The sequence below is a fragment of the Rutidosis leptorrhynchoides genome, chromosome 10, assembly GCF_046630445.1.
Source record: "Rutidosis leptorrhynchoides isolate AG116_Rl617_1_P2 chromosome 10, CSIRO_AGI_Rlap_v1, whole genome shotgun sequence".
Lineage (NCBI taxonomy): Eukaryota > Viridiplantae > Streptophyta > Magnoliopsida > Asterales > Asteraceae > Rutidosis > Rutidosis leptorrhynchoides.
In genome coordinates this window covers 79,106,194-79,126,623 of record NC_092342.1, presented here as the reverse complement: position 1 = coordinate 79,126,623, position 20,430 = coordinate 79,106,194, and the positions used below count along the sequence as shown (strand labels likewise).

General features: G+C 34.2%; 2 protein-coding genes and 1 long non-coding RNA gene across 3 annotated transcripts; 1 reads left to right on the top strand and 2 right to left on the bottom strand.

Moving 5' to 3' along the window:
- Positions 1–59: 59 nt before the first annotated feature.
- LOC139872450 (isoprenylcysteine alpha-carbonyl methylesterase ICME-like) lies at positions 60–5,246 on the top strand. The gene is made up of 11 exons (XM_071860326.1): positions 60–574; positions 2,336–2,412; positions 2,553–2,622; positions 2,712–2,789; positions 2,896–2,970; positions 3,218–3,319; positions 3,654–3,794; positions 3,890–3,955; positions 4,041–4,184; positions 4,387–4,477; positions 4,945–5,246. Exons 1-11 carry the CDS (start codon positions 117–119, stop codon positions 5,101–5,103), a joined length of 1,461 nt encoding a protein of 486 aa, XP_071716427.1. The 5' UTR covers positions 60–116; the 3' UTR covers positions 5,104–5,246.
- Positions 5,247–5,498: 252 nt separating this feature from the next.
- LOC139872451 (uncharacterized) lies at positions 5,499–6,092 on the bottom strand. Its single transcript, XR_011767055.1, has 2 exons — positions 5,901–6,092; positions 5,499–5,650 (listed from the first exon to the last, which is right to left on the bottom strand). It is a non-coding gene; the product is annotated as an uncharacterized lncRNA (long non-coding RNA).
- Positions 6,093–6,234: 142 nt separating this feature from the next.
- LOC139872449 (phosphoenolpyruvate carboxylase 4-like) lies at positions 6,235–15,452 on the bottom strand. Its single transcript, XM_071860325.1, has 20 exons — positions 15,171–15,452; positions 13,938–14,101; positions 13,561–13,675; positions 13,381–13,458; positions 13,227–13,295; positions 13,067–13,145; positions 12,907–12,983; positions 12,728–12,823; positions 11,794–11,935; positions 11,538–11,654; positions 11,370–11,443; positions 11,007–11,255; positions 10,668–10,793; positions 10,485–10,586; positions 10,247–10,393; positions 10,030–10,128; positions 9,840–9,928; positions 7,789–7,915; positions 7,500–7,706; positions 6,235–7,315 (listed from the first exon to the last, which is right to left on the bottom strand). The coding sequence occupies exons 1-20, from the start codon at positions 15,324–15,326 to the stop codon at positions 6,491–6,493; spliced, it is 3,138 nt and encodes a 1,045-aa protein (XP_071716426.1). The 5' UTR covers positions 15,327–15,452; the 3' UTR covers positions 6,235–6,490.
- Between the last annotated feature and the right edge of the window lie 4,978 nt (positions 15,453–20,430).

Genomic DNA, 20,430 nt, shown 5'->3' with positions numbered 1-20,430 from the left:
TTAATTGATAGAGTAGTAATAAACCCTAAATCAAAACACTCTGTTCCACCATCTGCACAATCGTTAATCAATATTCACAAAAAACACAGATACAAATCACTGATTACAACAAACACATGCATAAATCAATCAGTAAAGCAACACGCGTATACATATCAAACATGAAATCACATATCCTTCCTATATCAATCTCTAACCCCTTTCTCCCAAATCAATCATCATCGAATTCAATCATGCCAATTTCAGCTGTATCACAAGCTGCAGCTGGCTCAATGTTGATGAATTCAGATCATTTTAATGATACCGGTGATCTGGGTAGCAATTCTTTGATTGAAGATGATAAAAAGTTTGAAACTTCACCGTTTATGGATAATAATAATAGGGTTTCAAGTTATGATGATAGTGTGTTGATGTCAACTTCAATTTTTAATCATAAAGGACGGCGTCGTGTTGTTAGTGATCCCAATCTTTCTGAGCTTCGTGGTGGCCGTCGCCGGTATTTTTGGACGGGTCGGGTTGATGGTGGTAAGACACTGATTACCCGGGCCGGGTCAAAAGTGGTGGCTTTAATTGGGTAATTTTCTATATTTAGTTTTGTATATCAACTGCTGAATAATGGTGATTGTTAATCCTTAATTTGATATAATTTTAGAAAAAAAGGTTTTGGAAGACCTAATCACGAACCCCTAAACACTAGCCACGATTAGGAATGACAATATATCGGATATGGATTAACCAAAGTTTCATTCATATCCATATCCCATATTTAATTTTAATTCATCCATCCATATCCGATTAATTCGTAGGGTTGATGGATATCCATTAGATAATTATATACTTTTTTGTCAATCTAATACTATTGAAAGTCCTAGTTTATTATAAAATTATATAATTACTTAAATAGTCGTAACGTATAACCTAGATTTTCTAAATAACATACATGACTAGTCTATCGTAACTTGTGTATACAACTATACATACAAATATACAATCTGATGTCAACAAATAAACAACATACATATTAAAATATGATCATTGGGTACATTGATCGAAATATTAGTTAAATATGAAGGGAAGTATCACATCATTAAGAATAAGAACTATAAAAATTTAATGCAATAAAAAGATGAAAGGATTGTGCAAAATTTTAGTGAATTACTATATATAAATGAGACTAATTATAGTGATATATTTATAGTTGTATATTATATGGGGTTATATATTTAAGCATTTCTAGTGAATTCGGGTTCATCCATGGGTTACAAATTGCCATCCATATAAATCGATCCAATAAACATCCATATCCATATCCAATATTCATTCATATAGATCATCCATATCCGCTTTAATCGGATCGGATGGATATCCATCGAATTGGATGTTAATTGCCATCCGATCCAAAAGAGTTATTATTTTCTTTCGACATAGTCTTTTTATCAATTTTTGTTTCAATTTTAGACTTTATAGCTTGATAAATAATTAACTTTCTTTATATGTCCCCTTGTGGCCTAATGGTACGCCCAATACCTTGTGTATTGGATGGGTGTGGGAGGTCTCAAGTTCGAGTGCCTCTCTCAACAATATCCAAAATATTCAGAGATTTACCTGATTATGGATTGCCCTGGGGAGGTTTTACAGACCCGTATTCCAGGATCGTCCCGCTCCGCCCGCCCCTCGGGATGGTTTAAGGATCGGGTCCCTGTAATGCGGTTCGGGTTTCCAATCGAAAGCGCGTGTGTGCATGAAAAATGATCGGGTTAGTGTTTTCTATCCAGTCAGTTATTTCAAATACTTGCCTTTAAAAAAAAGAAAAGAAAAAAAAATACAAAAACATTTCAAAGGATGTAATACCACTTGTTAAGGAAAATGCTTATGCTGTCACCATCACCATTCACCATTCCCATAATATTAGTGCACTAAATAATTAATCTTAGAAATGGGCTAGAACATTAGTTTTATGCCATTTAGTATATTGCTTACTATTAGATAGTTGTTAAATGTAGAAAGCCATCTTGAATTTTAACAAGTGGTCATTCGTCTACTTTTTACTTAGATGCAATGTTGCCACTTCATGTGTACGTATTTAGTGTAAATTCTCTAATAATCGACAATGATTTCCTCATTGTACCATTTAAGAATTGGTTTTTCATTGTATGTTTAACATGTAACCTTCTATTATATCTGTGATATATTAACCCTGCATTATTCAACTCAACTCTGCATATTATTAAACCATTTTGTATGTGACCTTACCATTTATATGTGATAGCAAGTATTTTTCGATATTTTTGGGATTAAGTTAATATAACGTTTCATAGTCGTTTTCTTTCTTCAGGTCAGGCTATAGATTGATCACTGGATTTATTTCCCTGCAGTGTTATGCGATCCTAATTATGCCAGGTGTACTTCAAGGTTTGTAAAGTTGGTGGCTCGTGCCTAAGGTCATTCCTCACATGTTAATAAAAAAAACCTATTTTTTTCCTTCATAAATTTGATTATTTTGTGATCTTAGTCTACTTTTTTAATGATATGTGACCATTTAATTGTGGCAGTTGCTTATTACTATTATTTCTCAAGTCAGATACGTCGAGATATTGTTTTTGGTGATCAACCAAGGAATAAGTATGTTGTATAAACATGATTACTCTTTTGGTACTTGTAACAGGATTTTATTTGAAAAAAAGTATTGAATGATTCTTGTTATTGTGCAGACTTGATATATTTTTACCTAAAAATGACGTTCCAAAGCCTGTGATTGCTTTCATCACTGGAGGAGCCTGGGTAATAGGGTAAGCATTTAAAAAGAGAAAATTGCAACAACAAAAAAATGCATCGTAAATTTTCACGTTTTCATTTAATTTTTACGAGATTTGACGACTATTTCCCTTATTGTAGGTATAAAGCTTGGGGTTCGCTTTTAGGACGTCACTTATCAGAGGCAGGCATCATAGTGGCATGTATAGATTACAGGTAGTTATATATTTAGTTTTAAATTTAAATTTCTACTTTTTAAATCAATATTAAACAATTTTATTCATCACTTGTGTGTGTGTGTGTGTTTCATGCGTGGTTTAAATTTGAATTTACAACCCTTATACTGATTATGTTTCTGAATCACTGTTAAAAATTGTTAAGTGTGGTTGCACCAATCTTGTCTTATATTGTGATTTATTGAAATAGTTTAGGCTTGATCCGAAATATTGAAATGTGTATCCAGAAATTATCCGAAGGCTACGATGAGTGAAATGGTTCAAGATGCTTCACGAGGTATCTCGTTTGTGTGTAACAATATATCTGAATATGGTGGTGATCCTAACAGGTACGTTTAGTTTACAGTAATTACATTTTGTCGGCTACATATAGTACACCCTTTGTTCCGAAACCTACCTTTTAATGTAAAAGTTTAATGCGACATAAGAAGGCAAAAAACCACGTAATTGTCCGGGTCCGTAACTGGTTACTAATTTACTATCCTGCTTACTTCCACACGAATTTTGCTATTTTATTGATTCTTAGTACTAAAATGGGTAGGTTGCCTACCTAGGGACAAAGGTATATTACGTAGCCGACAAAATGCATTAACCATTTAGTTTATTGTTTTTAAACTTCCCAATTAATTCAATAAAGTTTCTGGTTTTATTGTGATTTTGAAGGATTTATCTAATGGGACAGTCAGCTGGTGCACACATTGCTGCTTGTGCCCTTGTTGAGCAGGCAATTAAAGAGTCCGTACCAACACAAAGTACTTCATGGAGCGTTTCCCAGATAAAAGCTTATTTAGGTTTATCAGGAGGGTATGTATAAATCTATACTCTGAATTCATTGTTATACAGATTTTTAATTCCTTTATTAGATTAACCCTAGTGTTCATGTTTAAATCGTTGTACAGATATAATATGTTTAAACTAGCAGATCATTTGACAACAAGAGGCCCATACAAGTCACTTTTTTTTAGGTATTATCTGCATTCTATTCCCTCTAATTTTTTACCTACTTTTACTGGCGTAAATAAACTGAAAAATTGTGTACAATTTCTAAAGCATAATGGAAGGGGAGCAATCTATGAGTAAATTTTCACCCGAGATTACGGTTCAAGACCCACACAATAAGAATGCTGTTTCTCTTCTACCCCCGGTTATCTTATTTCATGGAACAGCAGATTATTCCATCCCTACAGACTGCAGGTATTTAAATTTAAATATATTCAAATATATAAATAATAAAATATGGAATTTTGTGGTGCTGTAAAAAGGCACGTATCTAAAGAAAGATCTTTTGAGTATACATGATTATGTAATTATGATTTAAGTTTTGGAATGCTAATTTGATAGTTACTTATTCAGAGACAATTTTTTTTTTTTTTTTTTTTTTTTTTTTGGTTTATAGTAAAACATTTGTGGACGCTCTTCAAAGAGTAGGAGTGAAAGCAGAGTTGATGTTATACGAGGGGAAAACTCACACAGATGTGTTTGTTCAGGTAGCCTCTCCCTTAATTAAATTCTAGAGGTGACAATATGGGTGGGTTGAGTTACAGTGAAAATGGGTTTGGGTTGATGCGGGTCCTCTATTTGTGTCTAAACAGAACGGGTCGTGTTGGGTATCTGGGTTGACTCACAAACACTTTACATCCTTATTTAAATTTTATATATAAATATAATTATAATTATTAATAAAAATATTAATGCGCTAATTATGATGACAAAAGCAATATTAGCATTAGTAATTTAGTACAATACAATAATAATTTGAATCTTGAATAAGAAAGATTTAGGAGGCAGGATACATTATTTTGGTTAGGGTTTCAATCTTTTTTACCAGTTCCCCCTTTTAAAGTTTTAGCTAAATGTCCTGTTTCAACCCATTTACTATAAAACAAAACCCATGTCAATGAAATTGTGTCTCGCTTTCAGTGAGATCCTTATTTCTTACAATTTTTGTATTTAGGATCCAATGAGAGGCGAGGATAAATTGTTTGATGATTTAGTTAAAATTATTCATGCTGGAGATGAAGAAGCTCTTGCGAAACTAGCAAAAGCACCTCCAAGACGCCGACTTGTACCTGAATTCATGCTAAAGTTGGCTGCGAGAATCAGTCCATTTTAACCATCTTTACATACACACCTTGCGGTATCACATTCTTTGTACACGTAACATGTACTGTATATGTCTAATGGATTCATCTCTGTACATTTATATTTAATCTTACAACTATATTTCATACATAATATACTAATTTTACTAAACTTCAAAAGAATCTGTGATCTGTGAATTACTTACTGTTATAACCTCATTATCTCGTTTTCTACAAATTTATTTAGTTGTTAATAGCCATAAACTTGATGCATGATACCGAGCTTGTCTGCAATTTGCATGATTAAAAGTTTAAAACCACTGGTGATTTGTTAGATCTTAGTTTTGAATCGAGAGATATGTAGAAGGTCATCAAGATTGTTTTCGCACGAGCCAACAAGCATTTGAATTGTTAAACACTGTAAACGGAAACAATACTAATTATGTTTTATTCCAATTTAGAAGACATGCATAAGAACTACAGTAGATTACATTCCCACTGTTTACTGGTAACAACTTTCATTGTTACCCAACCTTATCCTTATTTTTTTGCTGTTGCTGCACCCTTTGCACCTGATGCCTGCAACATCATAAAACCAAACACAATGAGATCATTAATATTTATCTTTTCTAGGTGATCATGAGAGTATGGTAGGTAAATTAAACCTAAAGTGTGCATGGTTGTCATGTTTAAAGCATTATTCGTGTAAAATTTTGTACATGTACAACTTATTAATGCATTAATTTATCAAAAAGATGGCAGATATATACCACCCTTCAGAAAAAAGGAAAACTTGATTTTATTAATGTCTTCATGGATATTATGTTACCTTCTTCCTAGGTTCACGAGGCTGTGTGGGCTTCTTAGGGGCCGCTTTGGAGGCCGAAGGTTTGGCAATAGATGGTTTTGCTGCTTCTTTAACAGGTTTCTCCATCTTCACTGATGCCATTGATTCCTTGGACAATTTAAATGCAGTTTTTGAAGTTGTTTACCCTTGATGTATACACTGACACAAACAATGGTGAATTTATAGTTGGATTTACATGATGAGAAGTACACAAATATCCGAATACAATAATCACAAACATAGGAACCCTTTGCATCAGATTCTGATTAGATTGAAGATGTGACTAAGACAACACTTGCATTATTTTTATGCCCAAACAAGTTATTAACAAAGCATATGATCCCATACACAGACTATAACGGATGCTTAGTAGCTACAACGACTTGTAGAATACTATTCCTTAGTGTGTGTAATTGTCAAGTAGTAGGTAACTAAAATTCACAATTACAGCCATTATTATGCAGCCATTAAAAGGTTATTATGAATTTTCTAAAGACATACAAGGTTTCTGAACAAACAAAATACGAAAAGGTCTTTAATCCATACGGTCTATCTATAATAGTTGAAGGTCATTAACCGGTGTTCCTCATCCCAGCTGCAATGCCATTGATAGTAATAAGCAATGCATCTCGAAGTTTATGATTCTCGGTATCGCATCTCAGCCTCTTCAATATTTCAACCTGCAACATGTTAAGAGGATTGAGATAAGGAAGACGGCTTTCAATCAACTTCCTCAGACTCTTATTATTCTCAGACAGCTTCTCGTGTCCCGTTACCACCAAAACGTATTTCTCAGTTGACAAAAGCTCCTTTCGAAGCTCATCACCAAGACCTCTCCTACACTCGTGAACCAGCACTTCGTCGTAGTGTTTAACAATAGGAATATCTGCTTTTCCCAGTACCATTTCAATAAGGTCCAATGTAGATTGGAAAAAAGGCCATTCTTTGTAAGCTGCTTTTAATTCTTCAGTATGACCCCTTTCACAAACACCTTTTAACCCGGCTCCAACACCAAGCCAGGCTGGAAGAACGAATCGTGTTTGTGTCCATGCAAATATCCATGGGATGGCCCGCAGATCACCGATTCCTACTGATGATTTTCGTCTTGTCGGACGACTACCGATGTTTAGATGACCGAGCTCGGCTTGTGGTGTAGCTTCTTGAAAGTATGTAATGAATTCCGGGTTATCGTAAACGGTGCTTCGATAGCTTTGTCGACTCAGATCTGAGATCTGTTCCATTAAGTTCCTCCAGTTTTCATCCCTTGGTGGTTTTGGGGGACGCAGGGTAGCGAGTAGTACAGCTGTTGTGTAGATCTCTAGCTGCCGGACAGCCATCCCTGGCAACCCGAACTTGGCCTGCACCATTTCTCCTTGTTCAGTTGATCGAAGTGTACCCTGCAAATTCAACCAAATGATCACGTACGCCGGGGCTGGTCCTAACAAGTTACCGCTAAAACCTGGTCTAACTAAGGCCCGTCAGGCAGGAAAATAAAGTATAACTATTAAGTTGACAATAAAAATATTAATTTATTGTATATAGTTGTTTTTAGAAATTTAATAAAATAATTTATTTCCATACCATGACAGAACCAGGGGGCTGGGATTGAATAGCAAGATGTGTGGGACCACCGCCACGGCCAATGCTTCCACCGCGGCCGTGGAACAAAGTAACCTTGATTCCATACTCTTTGCATGCAGCTACAACATCCTCTTGAGCTTTGTACAGTTCCCATGCAGCTGCAAAACGCCCAGCATCTTTACCCGAATCAGAGTACCCGACCATTACCTGAATAGATTAATATTTCAAGTTAACGATCAATTGAAAGACTGCATATAAAAGGTTATAACGAAAGTAATGATATACTGACCTCTTGGTGTCCACTATGATTCTTTATGATGTGGTCTCTGTACCAATCAATTGATAATAATTTTCGTATGACTGAACCAGCTGCTCTCAGATCCTTCACAGTTTCAAAAAGAGGTACGACCCGCAATCTATATAAGGAGAGAAAAACTATTTGTAAGTACAAAATGCCACGTATAGAAAGATTTATAATCATCCACTTAAAACCGAAAGGGGACGGGGAAGAAAATAATTAAAAAACGCAAGGGTAACAGGAAGAAAGGTGGACATGGTAAGAATTCTGCTGAAACTGATCATTCTATTGATGATATTGTAGCTAGTAATGATGATATTATTGCTAAATCTATTGGTGAAACAATTGCTGTTGTTAAACCGAATGTTTCTGCTAGTCCTGTTGTATTCTTTAAGAGTTCAAAAGATGGTAGTTATAATGAGGTTGATGTAAACCTAGTGGCTGCTGCTGAGAATGCTGTTAAGTTATTTAAGAGTGATGGTATTAGAGAGTCAATTGTTGTTCCCGATGATTTCTCCCAATTTACACTGGGTGGCAATGTGCCTTTAATGAATACGCAGGATAATAATACCGGTGATAAAGATAATGTTGACTCTGGGATTAAATCTACAACAATGGAAGGGGTTGAGACTAGTGATGGGCAAGACAATACAAATACTAAAACCCCAAGAGCATGGGTAAATCCAAACATCACTTTTGCTGACTTCTTAAAACAAAATAAAGATGAAGAAGAATTAAAAATGGAGTTCATTCCTCCTGTTTTAATGTCTAATGGTCAAAAGAGAGTAGTTTTCTCAGCTGAGGAGGTTAAGAAGGGCGGTAGTGCATTTTCTCTTCAATTATATGGGTATTTTATTGGAACTTCTATGGACTATAGGGTTGTTAATGCCCATCTAAGGAGAATGTGGCGGAGGTTTGACCTTAAAGAAATCGTCAAAACAGCTGCAGGATTTTATTTATGCAAATTTAATAATGAAAAGGGTATGAAGGAGGTTCTTGAGAGTGGTCCATGGTTAGTTAATAATGTTCCTTTTTTCGTGAATCAGTGGGAACCTGGGGTTTGGCTTGAAAAAATTGAACCTGAAAAAGTTCCAATTTGGATTTGCATTCACAATATACCCATTGAATTATGGAGTGGCAGAAGTATAGGTAAACTTGTTAGTGGTATTGGTAGGCCTATATTGATGGACAAAGTTACTTCGGAGAGATGTTTAAGTAAAAGTGGAAGACTAGGCTTTGCTAGAGTTTTGACTGAAGTCAATGCAGCTGATGACCTTCCTAGCTTTGTCGAATTTTCCTATCCTGTGATTGGTTCTTTTCCAGCCAAAGTGGGTAAACTTGAGGTGACTTATCAATGGAAACCGCCTTTATGCACTCATTGCAAAGTGTTTGGGCACTCTTTTAATACTTGTAAAATTAGGCCTAAAACAGAAGATGAAGTATCTGCACAAGTGTTAAAAGACGCTTTGAAAATCAACAATGATGGTGAAACAGTTGATTTAAATAACCAGTGTGTTGAGGATGGCTCTAAAGTTGTTGGTAAGAATGGAAGGATATTTCATAAGCTGAATTTTGATAATAATAAAAGTCAATGGCAGTCAATAGAAGCAAAAGGTATCAAGCAAAATGCAGTTAAGAATAATTATGGTATTAAAGACAATATTGCTGTGGAGGAAACAAATTGGAATGTGGAGACCCAGAAAAATCGAAATCATAATGTTTTAAGGAAAAGAGATAAAGGGAAGGGCATTGATGGTGAAGGTAATAATAAGACACATTCCAAAGATAGAATTGAAACAAACAATCCTTTTTATGTATTAGTAGATGATGAGGGTAATGGTGATTGATGTTAGGTTTGATAATACTGCTCCGAAATCAGGGTATTCTACATCTTGTTAGTTTCTTACTTTATATCTAGTATAGGTCCTCGAGTTTCGCTCAAATTAGTGTTTCTCATGTTGTAATCCTCGTTGTATCATTTCCTTATCAATAAAATTATCTTGCTTTTCAAAAAAAAAAAAAAAAAAAAACAGAAGGCTTACATTCCACCACGACATGATCTTCCTTGTTCCCCTGCAACAGCGAAACGGGCATCTTTTTGCAGAAGCTCCACAGCTAGGACATCACTTGCCTGTCGTGATAGAAGCACAAGCGAAAATATTTCATCAATTGCATCAAGACATTAGACACGTTTTCAATTATGATTTTGAGGGAGTTTCACATATAACATACATTTGAGGCCATGGAAATCACATATGCGCCTAAAGAATCACTACCCAACTCAGCAGAAATGCGGAAGGTGTCCAGGACTTCTTGAACTTCAGCAGAAACCTGATGCACCAATGTGGAAAAAATCACTAAAAGAATACAACACGATATGATTATAAAGCATTTTAACTAGTACATTATACATTATAATTTAACAAGTTGATTATTACAGTGATGATACCTCGATAGTTGGTGGAACGAGAGGTCTCTTTCCTTTTAGCTCTCTCTCTAGAAACTCAAGTCTCTTCTGTTCATCCCAATCACTGTATGTGCCCATATCAAGATAATTGGTAATTGCATCAAGAGTCTCTGAATGTCTACCAGATTCCTGTTACATGTAATAATTTTAACTTGTAAGCATCAAAACCGAATTGTTATGATGTCTGTGATGATGTAAACATGAGTAGAATAGAATGAACCTGGCGAAGGTCAAGCTTCATCAGTACCATCCCAAAGACAGAAACTCTTCTTATTAGGTCAGCGAGCCGTCCGTCAGCTAAAATCCCCGACCCACACGATTGCTGTGACAATTCATACATCAGCCAACCAAAATAAACAGATTTCATAATTTCAAAGATATAAATAGCATATTGTGTAAATACCAAAGATTCGTAGCACAGCATGAGTGGTTGCAATAGCTGATCTGGTGAGTCATAATAATCACCGGGATCCTGGTCACATGGAAGACCTTCAAGAAGCTGCTCTAACCTCCTACGACTGTTCATAAGCTGAAACCATGTAGAAAGTCGATGGTTTACAATCTCATAAAAGTGAAGGCTAAACACAAAATTACAAGAGAAAGTAACAATCAAGGCTACCTCCTAAATATTAATTTATATGTTTGTGTTTCCATCTTAAAGATAATTTGATGTTTGATTCTTTTTATTTTTTTTACCGTTACAGGCTCTCAGATACTTTTAACAGTACTCAGCTAAGATTACCTTTTCTTTTACATCCCCAAGGACAATTCTGTAAGGAGAAAACCCTGATTTCTGAGGCATGCTTGGTTCTAGAAGCTTCCGGAAGCTGGATTTTCCGACTTGGCTTTCTGCAAATAGTTTCTTTTGAGAAAGCTGACTGGGACTGAAAGATCCAGATTTTGGTGTAGATGGTTGACTAGTGGTTGCATTAGACTGGTTCCCGTTCACAGTTACTTTCAGATCAATTTTGCCTGAACAAACTTTCTCATCCTGAAATTTTGCAGAATATTATTCGATTTGACAAAGATGAAGATGAAAAGTGCATATTGATCTAATAGGAGGTATCAGCTGTGCAAGCTATCAGCTATGCTCAAAATTGCTTACCGTGCTTTTCAGAGGTTTGTACTCTGAACCAGGAACATCTAGTCGAGGATAATGAGACGCCACTTCGTTATATTCTATTAAAGTATTGTAGAATCAGATTAGTTACAATGAGCTTTATCTTGTGTTAATTATGCTGATATTATAAATGACTGACAAGTTTTAATTAACCTGTACAAGAGGGTACATCAGCTTCAGCAGGAAGTTGTGTAGGTAGACCATGAACATACAGGCTTTGATTCTTTGGGGAATGGCTCCAACTCATGTGCCGATCCTCTTCAGAATTTTCTGAAAAATGTACAGAAAAAAATACTTAGTTTGGTAGCTGATTATTCCAACTCAGATGTCAAAAGTAGACAATAGATATCTACAATGAACATCCAATAAACAACAAATGGGGTGGTGTCTGAAGACATAAACGAAATACCTTTATTCATGATATCGTATGCCAGACTTGACAGGCCATTGCTACATTGGTTCATAGAAAGTTCGAATCTGAGGTTGTCAACTTCCCGTATGTAAAGATCAATCGCCATCCATCTTGAAAGAAGAGATACATCCTTTGTGATCTGATAGTAAACAAGAAATTGTAGTAAATTTGATCAGATAATGCAGAATAATCTGTGAGACCTTCTACCACTTTATACGTGGACTATATCTTCAAAGTATCTGTCATGTTGACAAAGAACCTGAATACAATATGTTTCTCCTTATAGACTTAGACTGAAACTTCAAGTTTGACTGATTTGAACACATAGTTAACGAAATATGTTAGACTATTTACTTGATGTCTTAAATAGCATTAACAGTATAATGGTAGCCTCATATCAATTGCAGAAACTGTGTGTAACAATAACAATGGGCATTTAATGTTCAAAAGTCTGCAAAAAAAGAAAGAAAGAAAGGAACTGTATTGTTTAAGAAACATCTGCAAAAGCAAAGTGTTCAGTCAACATGGGATCCAAAAGTTTTTTGAAAATCTGATAGTAAATATTTTGTGTGCAAATGTGATTAAGAATATAGGCATCCAGATCATTTGTAATAAGAATTGAAAAAACACTGAAACGTAGTGACGCAAATGCTGATGTGTGTACTTTATAATCAACTAAATATAAAAAAAAATCCAACGAAAAAAACAGAGAATCGAGACAATTCTTAAAATGTATTTCAGAACTTTTAGATTTTGCCATTTACTATATTTGGTTCCACTTACGTACAAGAAGCATAACATCAAATATTCTTCAGTATAGGACTATACCCTTTTCCAACAAAATTGAGATTTGAGATTATCAATGAAAACAAATGTTATTATCAGTTTATCACCAAACTCGAGGGTGAAACATTGGATTATGAAAGCTTACCTTTGCAGTGACATTAGGATTTCCATCTCTATCACCACCCATCCAGGATCCAAATCTTATTGGTGTGCATGTTAAAGGAAGTGGCCTTCCAGTATGCTGAAGGTAATAACAAACATATAAGTGAAAATATTTGAAGCTTGCATCATGTAATCTATGGATGCAAGTCAGAAAAATCACACCTTCTTTAAAGCATTGCTGACACGACGTAAGTAATGAGGTATGGCTTTCCAAAGAGACTGCTCAACATAGTTTAATCCTAAATTCATAAGAAATATAAGTTACTGCATATTCTTGAGGATCAAAACTTAATTTGTATTATGCATCTCCAAAAGAGTTTACCAGCTCTAGCCTCGTCTACAGGTGTAGGCTTGTGGCGTCTGAGTTCATCTGTCTGCCATATGGAAGTTATCTCTCTAACCTGCAAAATTAAATATTAATGATCATTAACAGAATAAGCCAGAACCTATTGTTTAACTCAAAATAATATGCATGACAGCACCAGATCTTCTATCAGAGTATCTTGATCTTCCTGTGTAAGATCCTTGCGGTCATTAACTTCTAACAGATGCTGCAAAAGTTACATATATATGTCAACTTATTTACATCAACGGTACGAATTGATATTAAGAGCTACTAAGATTTAGAAAACTTACAGAAATTCTAATATGCTTATATTGAAGTGTACGTCTGTTAATCTGTGTGGGATGTGCAGTGAGAACGATCTCAACCAACTACAAAAAAATCAATGCAAAATTCAGTTATGTGAAACATCTCAGACTACATTTTTATGACTGATGATGGAACACATAAATGTAAGATACCATAAATCACACCTGGTTGCATACAGTATCATACAACTCATCCGCAGATAGCCCACTCTGAATCAGTTGATTGAAAGTATCATCACAAGATTTTGAGGCTTGTGCCACATTTTTTGACTTACGAGACCTGAAAGTTGAATATTACACCAAATATAAGTTCAAACTATTGCTGCAACAAGACTACTTAATTAGACAAACCATGAGTAAGAATTTAGGTAAGTCAATCTGTTAAACCAAAATACTTAAGGTCATCAATGCTATGAACATTTCCTTTATTATAGTCTATATAAACAATACTACGTACTATACTATCCAACAAAATTATAAATGTTTATTGATCAATAAACTGATATTAACCGTTACCAAACCAAGAGTGGAAAATGTTTTACCTGTGATGAGTTTCAGCAATACCCATTAAGCTGAGAAAATGACTAAAGGCTCTAGCGAGCTTCAGGGCTTCCTCTAGTGTCATTTTCGATAACTCAGTTGCCAATTGTTTCTCCAGAACCTCTGCAGTGCCCTCGATCCCAGCAGATCTTATAAGACATGCACTCTAACATATAATTTCAAAGAAAATCGGTTAGAAAAAATGAGGAATCATAACATCTAGCTGTATATAGTTGACTTTCATGTACTCCATACTATTTCACTCGTATTTCACTCGTTACTTAAAATGCAGGGTCATACATGGTGCTTCAGGACCTAAGTTAATACAATGAGATTCATGCATTCATTCTCTCTAATTCACAAGTCCTTTATACGATCAGGCCTCTTTATGCATCTCGTAATCAATAATGGCTCACAAAACTGTATCTTATACAACAAATTCACAGATAATATAGCTGTATCTTTTCTGTTTTCTGTCATAATTCAACATCTACAATTTTCCTTCTACAAATTACTAGATAGTTTTCTGTTACAGCAGTTACAGTAGCAGCATAAAATTGACTTGGACATATTGTTCTAACCGGTTCTGTTTGACTAGTACATTGATATAACACCTATATTTCTGTGATGATCAATTGCTTTTTAGTTTTAATCTATAATTCTATAATTTGTGAAATTATAGGAACTCGGATCTCAATGACAAATCCGATACCAATTCACACAATCAACAGCCAGAAATCTGCTACACATAACATTCTAACTTCACTAAATCATTTCAAAAATAGACGATTACATAATTTACAACCACCATTTCATATGTATGGCTAACATATACATATACATATACATATACATATACATATACATATACATATACATATACATATACATATACATCTTAATACTTGTACCATACAACTACGGAACCACCAAAACGTCATTGTGATAATATTATTTCTCTTCCGACTTGTAAGTTACCAAAAATAGCACAAAAAATTTGGAGAAATTAAACTTCATCGTCACAGAAATTAAGCGTATGCATTTAGATAAAAATATACATATATTGACGAATCCGATTAGCTGAACATGAATATGATCCACATTTCGTCAAATTCTACGGTCAGATCAACTAAACTACATATATTGTACGTCATCATATCACGATTATCATATACTGTATATCAATGTTTGAAAATAAATTGAACTAAAATGATTGAGAAATGAAAAATGAAGACCTGAGAGAGAGTACGAGTGTGCTCGATTTTCTCCATGATATTAGGACCTACTTCACGTTGAAGGACGTCGTGAAGAAGGCTAAAAAGAAGACGGAGATCATCGTCGTAACTTTGAATTGAAATTTCTTCAGCTATATCGTCCGTTATGTCCGTCATTATTTCCGTTACCGTGTATGTGTGTGTGTGATTTTGTGAAGAAGGTGCGTATTTGAAGATAAATTGCTGTAACAGAAAAAGCGAGAAAAGGTGATATTTGATGCGGTGAGTCCGTGAGGGAGGGGGAGGGGAACAAATGCGAATAGGGGTTTTGTGAGTGGTTGGTATACCGTACGAAATGACGAGCGTTGACGTGTGTCAAACTTCCACGGGATTATCGGAGGACTGTGGGACCCAGGATCTTTTGCAATTATAGGCTCAGGTGAATCCTCTGCTTACCTTTTTTTATATACTTTTCTAGTTTTCTCTAGTTTAATTTTCATAAAATACGCTGATTTTTTTTTTTTTTTTTTTTCATTTTTCTCTAATTTAATTTTCATTAGAGAAAATCTTAGAAAACAGCATGTAATGTAACTTCGCAAAAAAATTGAGTCCCTCCATCGCTTTAAAAATACCTTAACTTTGCTTCAAAATTGTGTTTGAACCAATTTTAAGGATGCCCAAAAAATACCACAAAAATCGGTTTTGAATTTGAACAGATAAAACTATGTAAACATTGAAAAATTATCAACATTATAAGATAATAAAGATATTGTTATAATTCAGTAGGCTTATAACTACCTTTAGTGGTTCTTGACTGTAGAAGGTATATAGAGATAGAGATACTGTAAAACGGAGAAAACAAAGGTTGAACAAAAGGTATGAGTAATTAGTTTTTTTATTTATAGAAAAATGTACAATGAGAGTTTGGTGGCATTTGGAATCTAGAGAGAGAGAGTGTTTTTGTTAATCAAAAAATATATACAATAAACTCTAACTCAACACACCTATTTATACTCAAAAAATATACTATGCAATATCTATAATAATAATAAAATTATCATCCAATTATTACTTTTATAACACTCCCCCTTGGATGATAATTTTATTAGTGAATAACTAGTACTGCCTCGTTAAAAACCTTGCTAAAGAAAACCCTTTGGGATAAAACTTTAGCTAAGGGAAAAAGAGTGCAGCATAGAGTTGACTCCCCCTCAAGTAGGCAACGCCTGAGTTGTTACATCTTCTGAACATGCCTCATGCCAATATTATGAACGTGTGTTCTGAAAATAGCAGTTGGAAGTGCTTTGGTGAAAAGGTCAGCAGAGTTTTTGCTGGACTGAACATATCTCATTTCAATCTGGTTGTCCTTAATGAGATTTTGAGTGTATGAGAAGAATCTAGGGGGTATGTGTTTTGTTCGGTCACTTTTGATATACCCTTCTTTCATCTGTGTTATGCAAGCTACATTATCTTCATAGATAGTTGTTGAACTTTTATTGCGTTCTAGTCCACATGAATCAGTAATGAATTGTGTCATTGATCTCAACCAAAAACATTCCCGACTGGCTTCATGTAATGCAATTACTTCGGCATGATTTGATGATGTTGCAACAAGTGTTTGTTTTTGAGAACGCCATGATATTGCGGTACCTCCATTTAGGAATACATATCCATTTTGAGATTTAGCTTTATGTGGATCAGATAAATAACCTGCATCTGCATAACCAACCAAATCTTGTTTTGATTCGTTAGAATAAAATAATCCTAAATCAGTAGTTCCTCGAAGGTATCGAAATATGTGTTTGATCCCATTCCAGTGTCTTTTGGAAGGAGCTGAGCTGAACCTTGCCAACAAATTAACTGCAAAAGAAATGTCAGGTCTTGTACAATTTGTAAGATACATAAGAGCTCTAATTGCACTAAGATATGGTACTTCTGGTCCCAGGATATCTTCATGATCTTCACAGGGACGAAATGGATCAGTGTCAACATTAAGTGATCTAACAACCATAGGAGTACTTAATGGTTTTGCCTTGTCCATATTAAAACGTTTTAAAATCTTTTCAGTATATGTTGTTTGATGTACAAGTAAACCATTAGGCATATGTTCAATTTGTAAACCAAGGCAATACTTGGTTTTTCCGAGATCTTTCATTTCAAATTCTTTCTTTAGAAGTTGAATGGCTTCATGGATCTCTTTATTTGTACCTATGATATTAAGATCATCAACATAAACAGCTATGATCACATATCCGGATGTTGTTTTCTTAATGAAAACACATGGGCAAATAAGATTATTGGTATACCCTTTGCTTATCAAGTAATCACTTAATCGTTTATACCACATGCGACCCGATTGTTTCAACCCATATAAAGACCTTTGTAACTTGATTGAGTACATTTCTTTGGGTTTTGCATTGGTTGCTTCTGATACCTTAAATCCTTCAGGTATCTTCATATATATATCACTATCAAGTGATCCATAATGATAAGCAGTCACAACATCCATGAGATGCATTTCTAAATTTTCAGAAACTGCCAGGCTGATTAAGTATCTAAAAGTAATTGCATCCATAACAGGAGAATAAGTTTCCTCATAATCAATTCCCGGTCTTTGAGAAAAACCTTGAGCTACAAGTCTAGCTTTATACCTTGTAACTTCATTTTTCTCATTTCTTTTTCGCACAAAAACCCATCTATATCCCACAGGTTTCACATCTTTAGGTGTGAGAATGATAGATCCGAAAACTTTTCTTTTATTGAGTGATTCAAATTCAGCTCGTATTGCTCCTTTTCAATGATCCCAATCATGTCTATTTTGACATTCCATGACAGATTTTGGTTCTGGGTCATCATCATCATTCATGATGTCATATGCAACATTATATGAAAATATCTCATCAAGATTTTTCATTTCATTTCGGTTCCATAATATTTTTGAATGTGCGTAATTGATTGAAAATTCCGTATTGACATCATCAATCTCCTCTGCAGAAGGAGTATTGATTTGTAGTTCTTCTTGAACACTTTCTTTTACCTCATTATCAGCTGATTTTCTTTTTCGAGGATTTTTATCTTCGGAACCAATTGATCTTCCACGTTTGATGAGTGGCAAAGACTCAACAGTCACATTATTGCCAGCTTTTGGAATTTCAGTTCGAGCTGGAGCATTTATCGCTGGTATATATGATTTAGTCACTTTTTTATATCTGTAAATGCATAAAGTAATTAATTTGCAAGTTCTTGCATATGCATTATTTTTGAACTTTCGTTTCACATTCTTTTGTGCGAGTTCAATATACCTTAATTGATGTTCACATCATGAAGCATCATTTTATTTTTTATTTTTATTTCTCCCCCTAATCTAGGGAACAATGTTTTATTAAAATGACAATCAGCAAAACGTGCTGTAAAAACATCACCCATCATGGGTTCAATATATCTTATGATTGAAGATGTTTTATATCCAAAATATATTATCATCTTTCTTTGAAGAACCATTTTATTGTGTTGTGGTGATACAATTGGAACATACACTGCACAACCAATGTTTTAAGGTAGAAAATATTTGGCTCTTGGCCAAAATCAAGTATTAAGTGAAAATATTTACGACTTCCACATGGTATAATGCGAATTAATGTCGCAGCATGTAAATTTACATGTCCACATATAAATATTGAGAGATTTGTACTCATTATCAATTGTCTAGTTATTAGCTGTAAGCGTTTATCTATTGATTCAGCTAAACCAATTTTGTGTATGCACATGAGCAACTGGATGTTCAACAACAATCCCTGTAGATATATAATGATCATTAAATGCTTGAGATGTTAACTCACCAGCATTATCAAGTCTCATCCTTTTAATGGTGTAATCAGAATAATGTGTTCTCAATTTAATAATTTGTGCAAGAAACTTTGCAAATGCCATATTACGGCTTGATAACATACAAATATGAGACCATCCGCTAGATGCGTCTATTAGAACCATGAAATATCAAAATGGTTCACATGATGGATGAATTGGTTCATATATCTTACCTTGAATTCTTTCAAGAAACATTTGTGATTCTTTTTCACAATATACTTTTCATTAATCACCATATGTGCTTTCCATTAATCACCATATATGTTTTTTTTTTTTTTTTATAAATCACCATATGTGTTTTTTTTATCATATATCCTTTTCACCATATACGCTTTTAATCATATGCGCTGTGTTTTTCACCATATGCGCTTTTAATCATATGCGATTTTCATCATATGCGTTGTGCTTTTCATCATATTCGCCTTTTATCATATGCGCTTATCATATGCGATGCGCTTTTTATCATATGCGCTTTTTTATGTGAATAGTAAATTAATTAATTTCGTTTTACTATTCATATGAATTAATTTAGATTTACTATTTTGTTAATTGAGTAATATATATATACATCATATACTTGTGACTCCGAAGGCTCAAATGAATTTGACCATATAGTTATACGTTGTATCTTGCACATTAATTTTCAGTAGAAGCTTTAGATGCATATTATTTTCAGTAGAAACTTTAGATGCACTTTTTTTTTAATCACCAAATACCACAAACACTTTGTTTGCGTTTGTTCATAGTCATCAATGAAAACCATTTTCTTTAATTTTATTTTATACAATAAAATTAACGCATCATTATTCTTTTCAAAAACAATAATCTATTGTTATTGTTCACTTGTGCCATGTTTAACAACAAAAGTCAACAACCTCTGTCTTGTTTGTTGTGGCAACCAAAAACAACCTTTGCTTTTGTTACCGAGAATCCAAGACCAAAAAAACAATTAATTTTTAATTAATCTTTTATCAAAACCATAAATGATTTTATTGATCTATGTTGATATGGCCATAAAGAATTGACGGCTGACCTACTTTTGTAAGTGTATTTCGGCTATCATCCCGAAAACGCACAACGACCTCTTTTTTTTTTATGAACTATTTATTTCATATCTAGCTTAGGCAATTATTGTGAACATTTGGTCCCTATAAGAGCATTTATTTTTTAGACTTTTAGTTGATTTGTACTTGTCACAATTAGGGATAGCACCCGCGGGTCGTGGATGCGGATCCATTGGATCCATCACCCGTACCCGCGGATTTTTTTTAAGAGACATCCAATTGAACCCTTGTTCGTTGAAACAATTTGACTATATTTTTACTCCCCATTATTAAACGGGCCATTTTAATGCACACTCTTAAAAAAAATAATTTGTTTTTTAAGTTTTATTATTCAACCTCCTTTTTTCAAC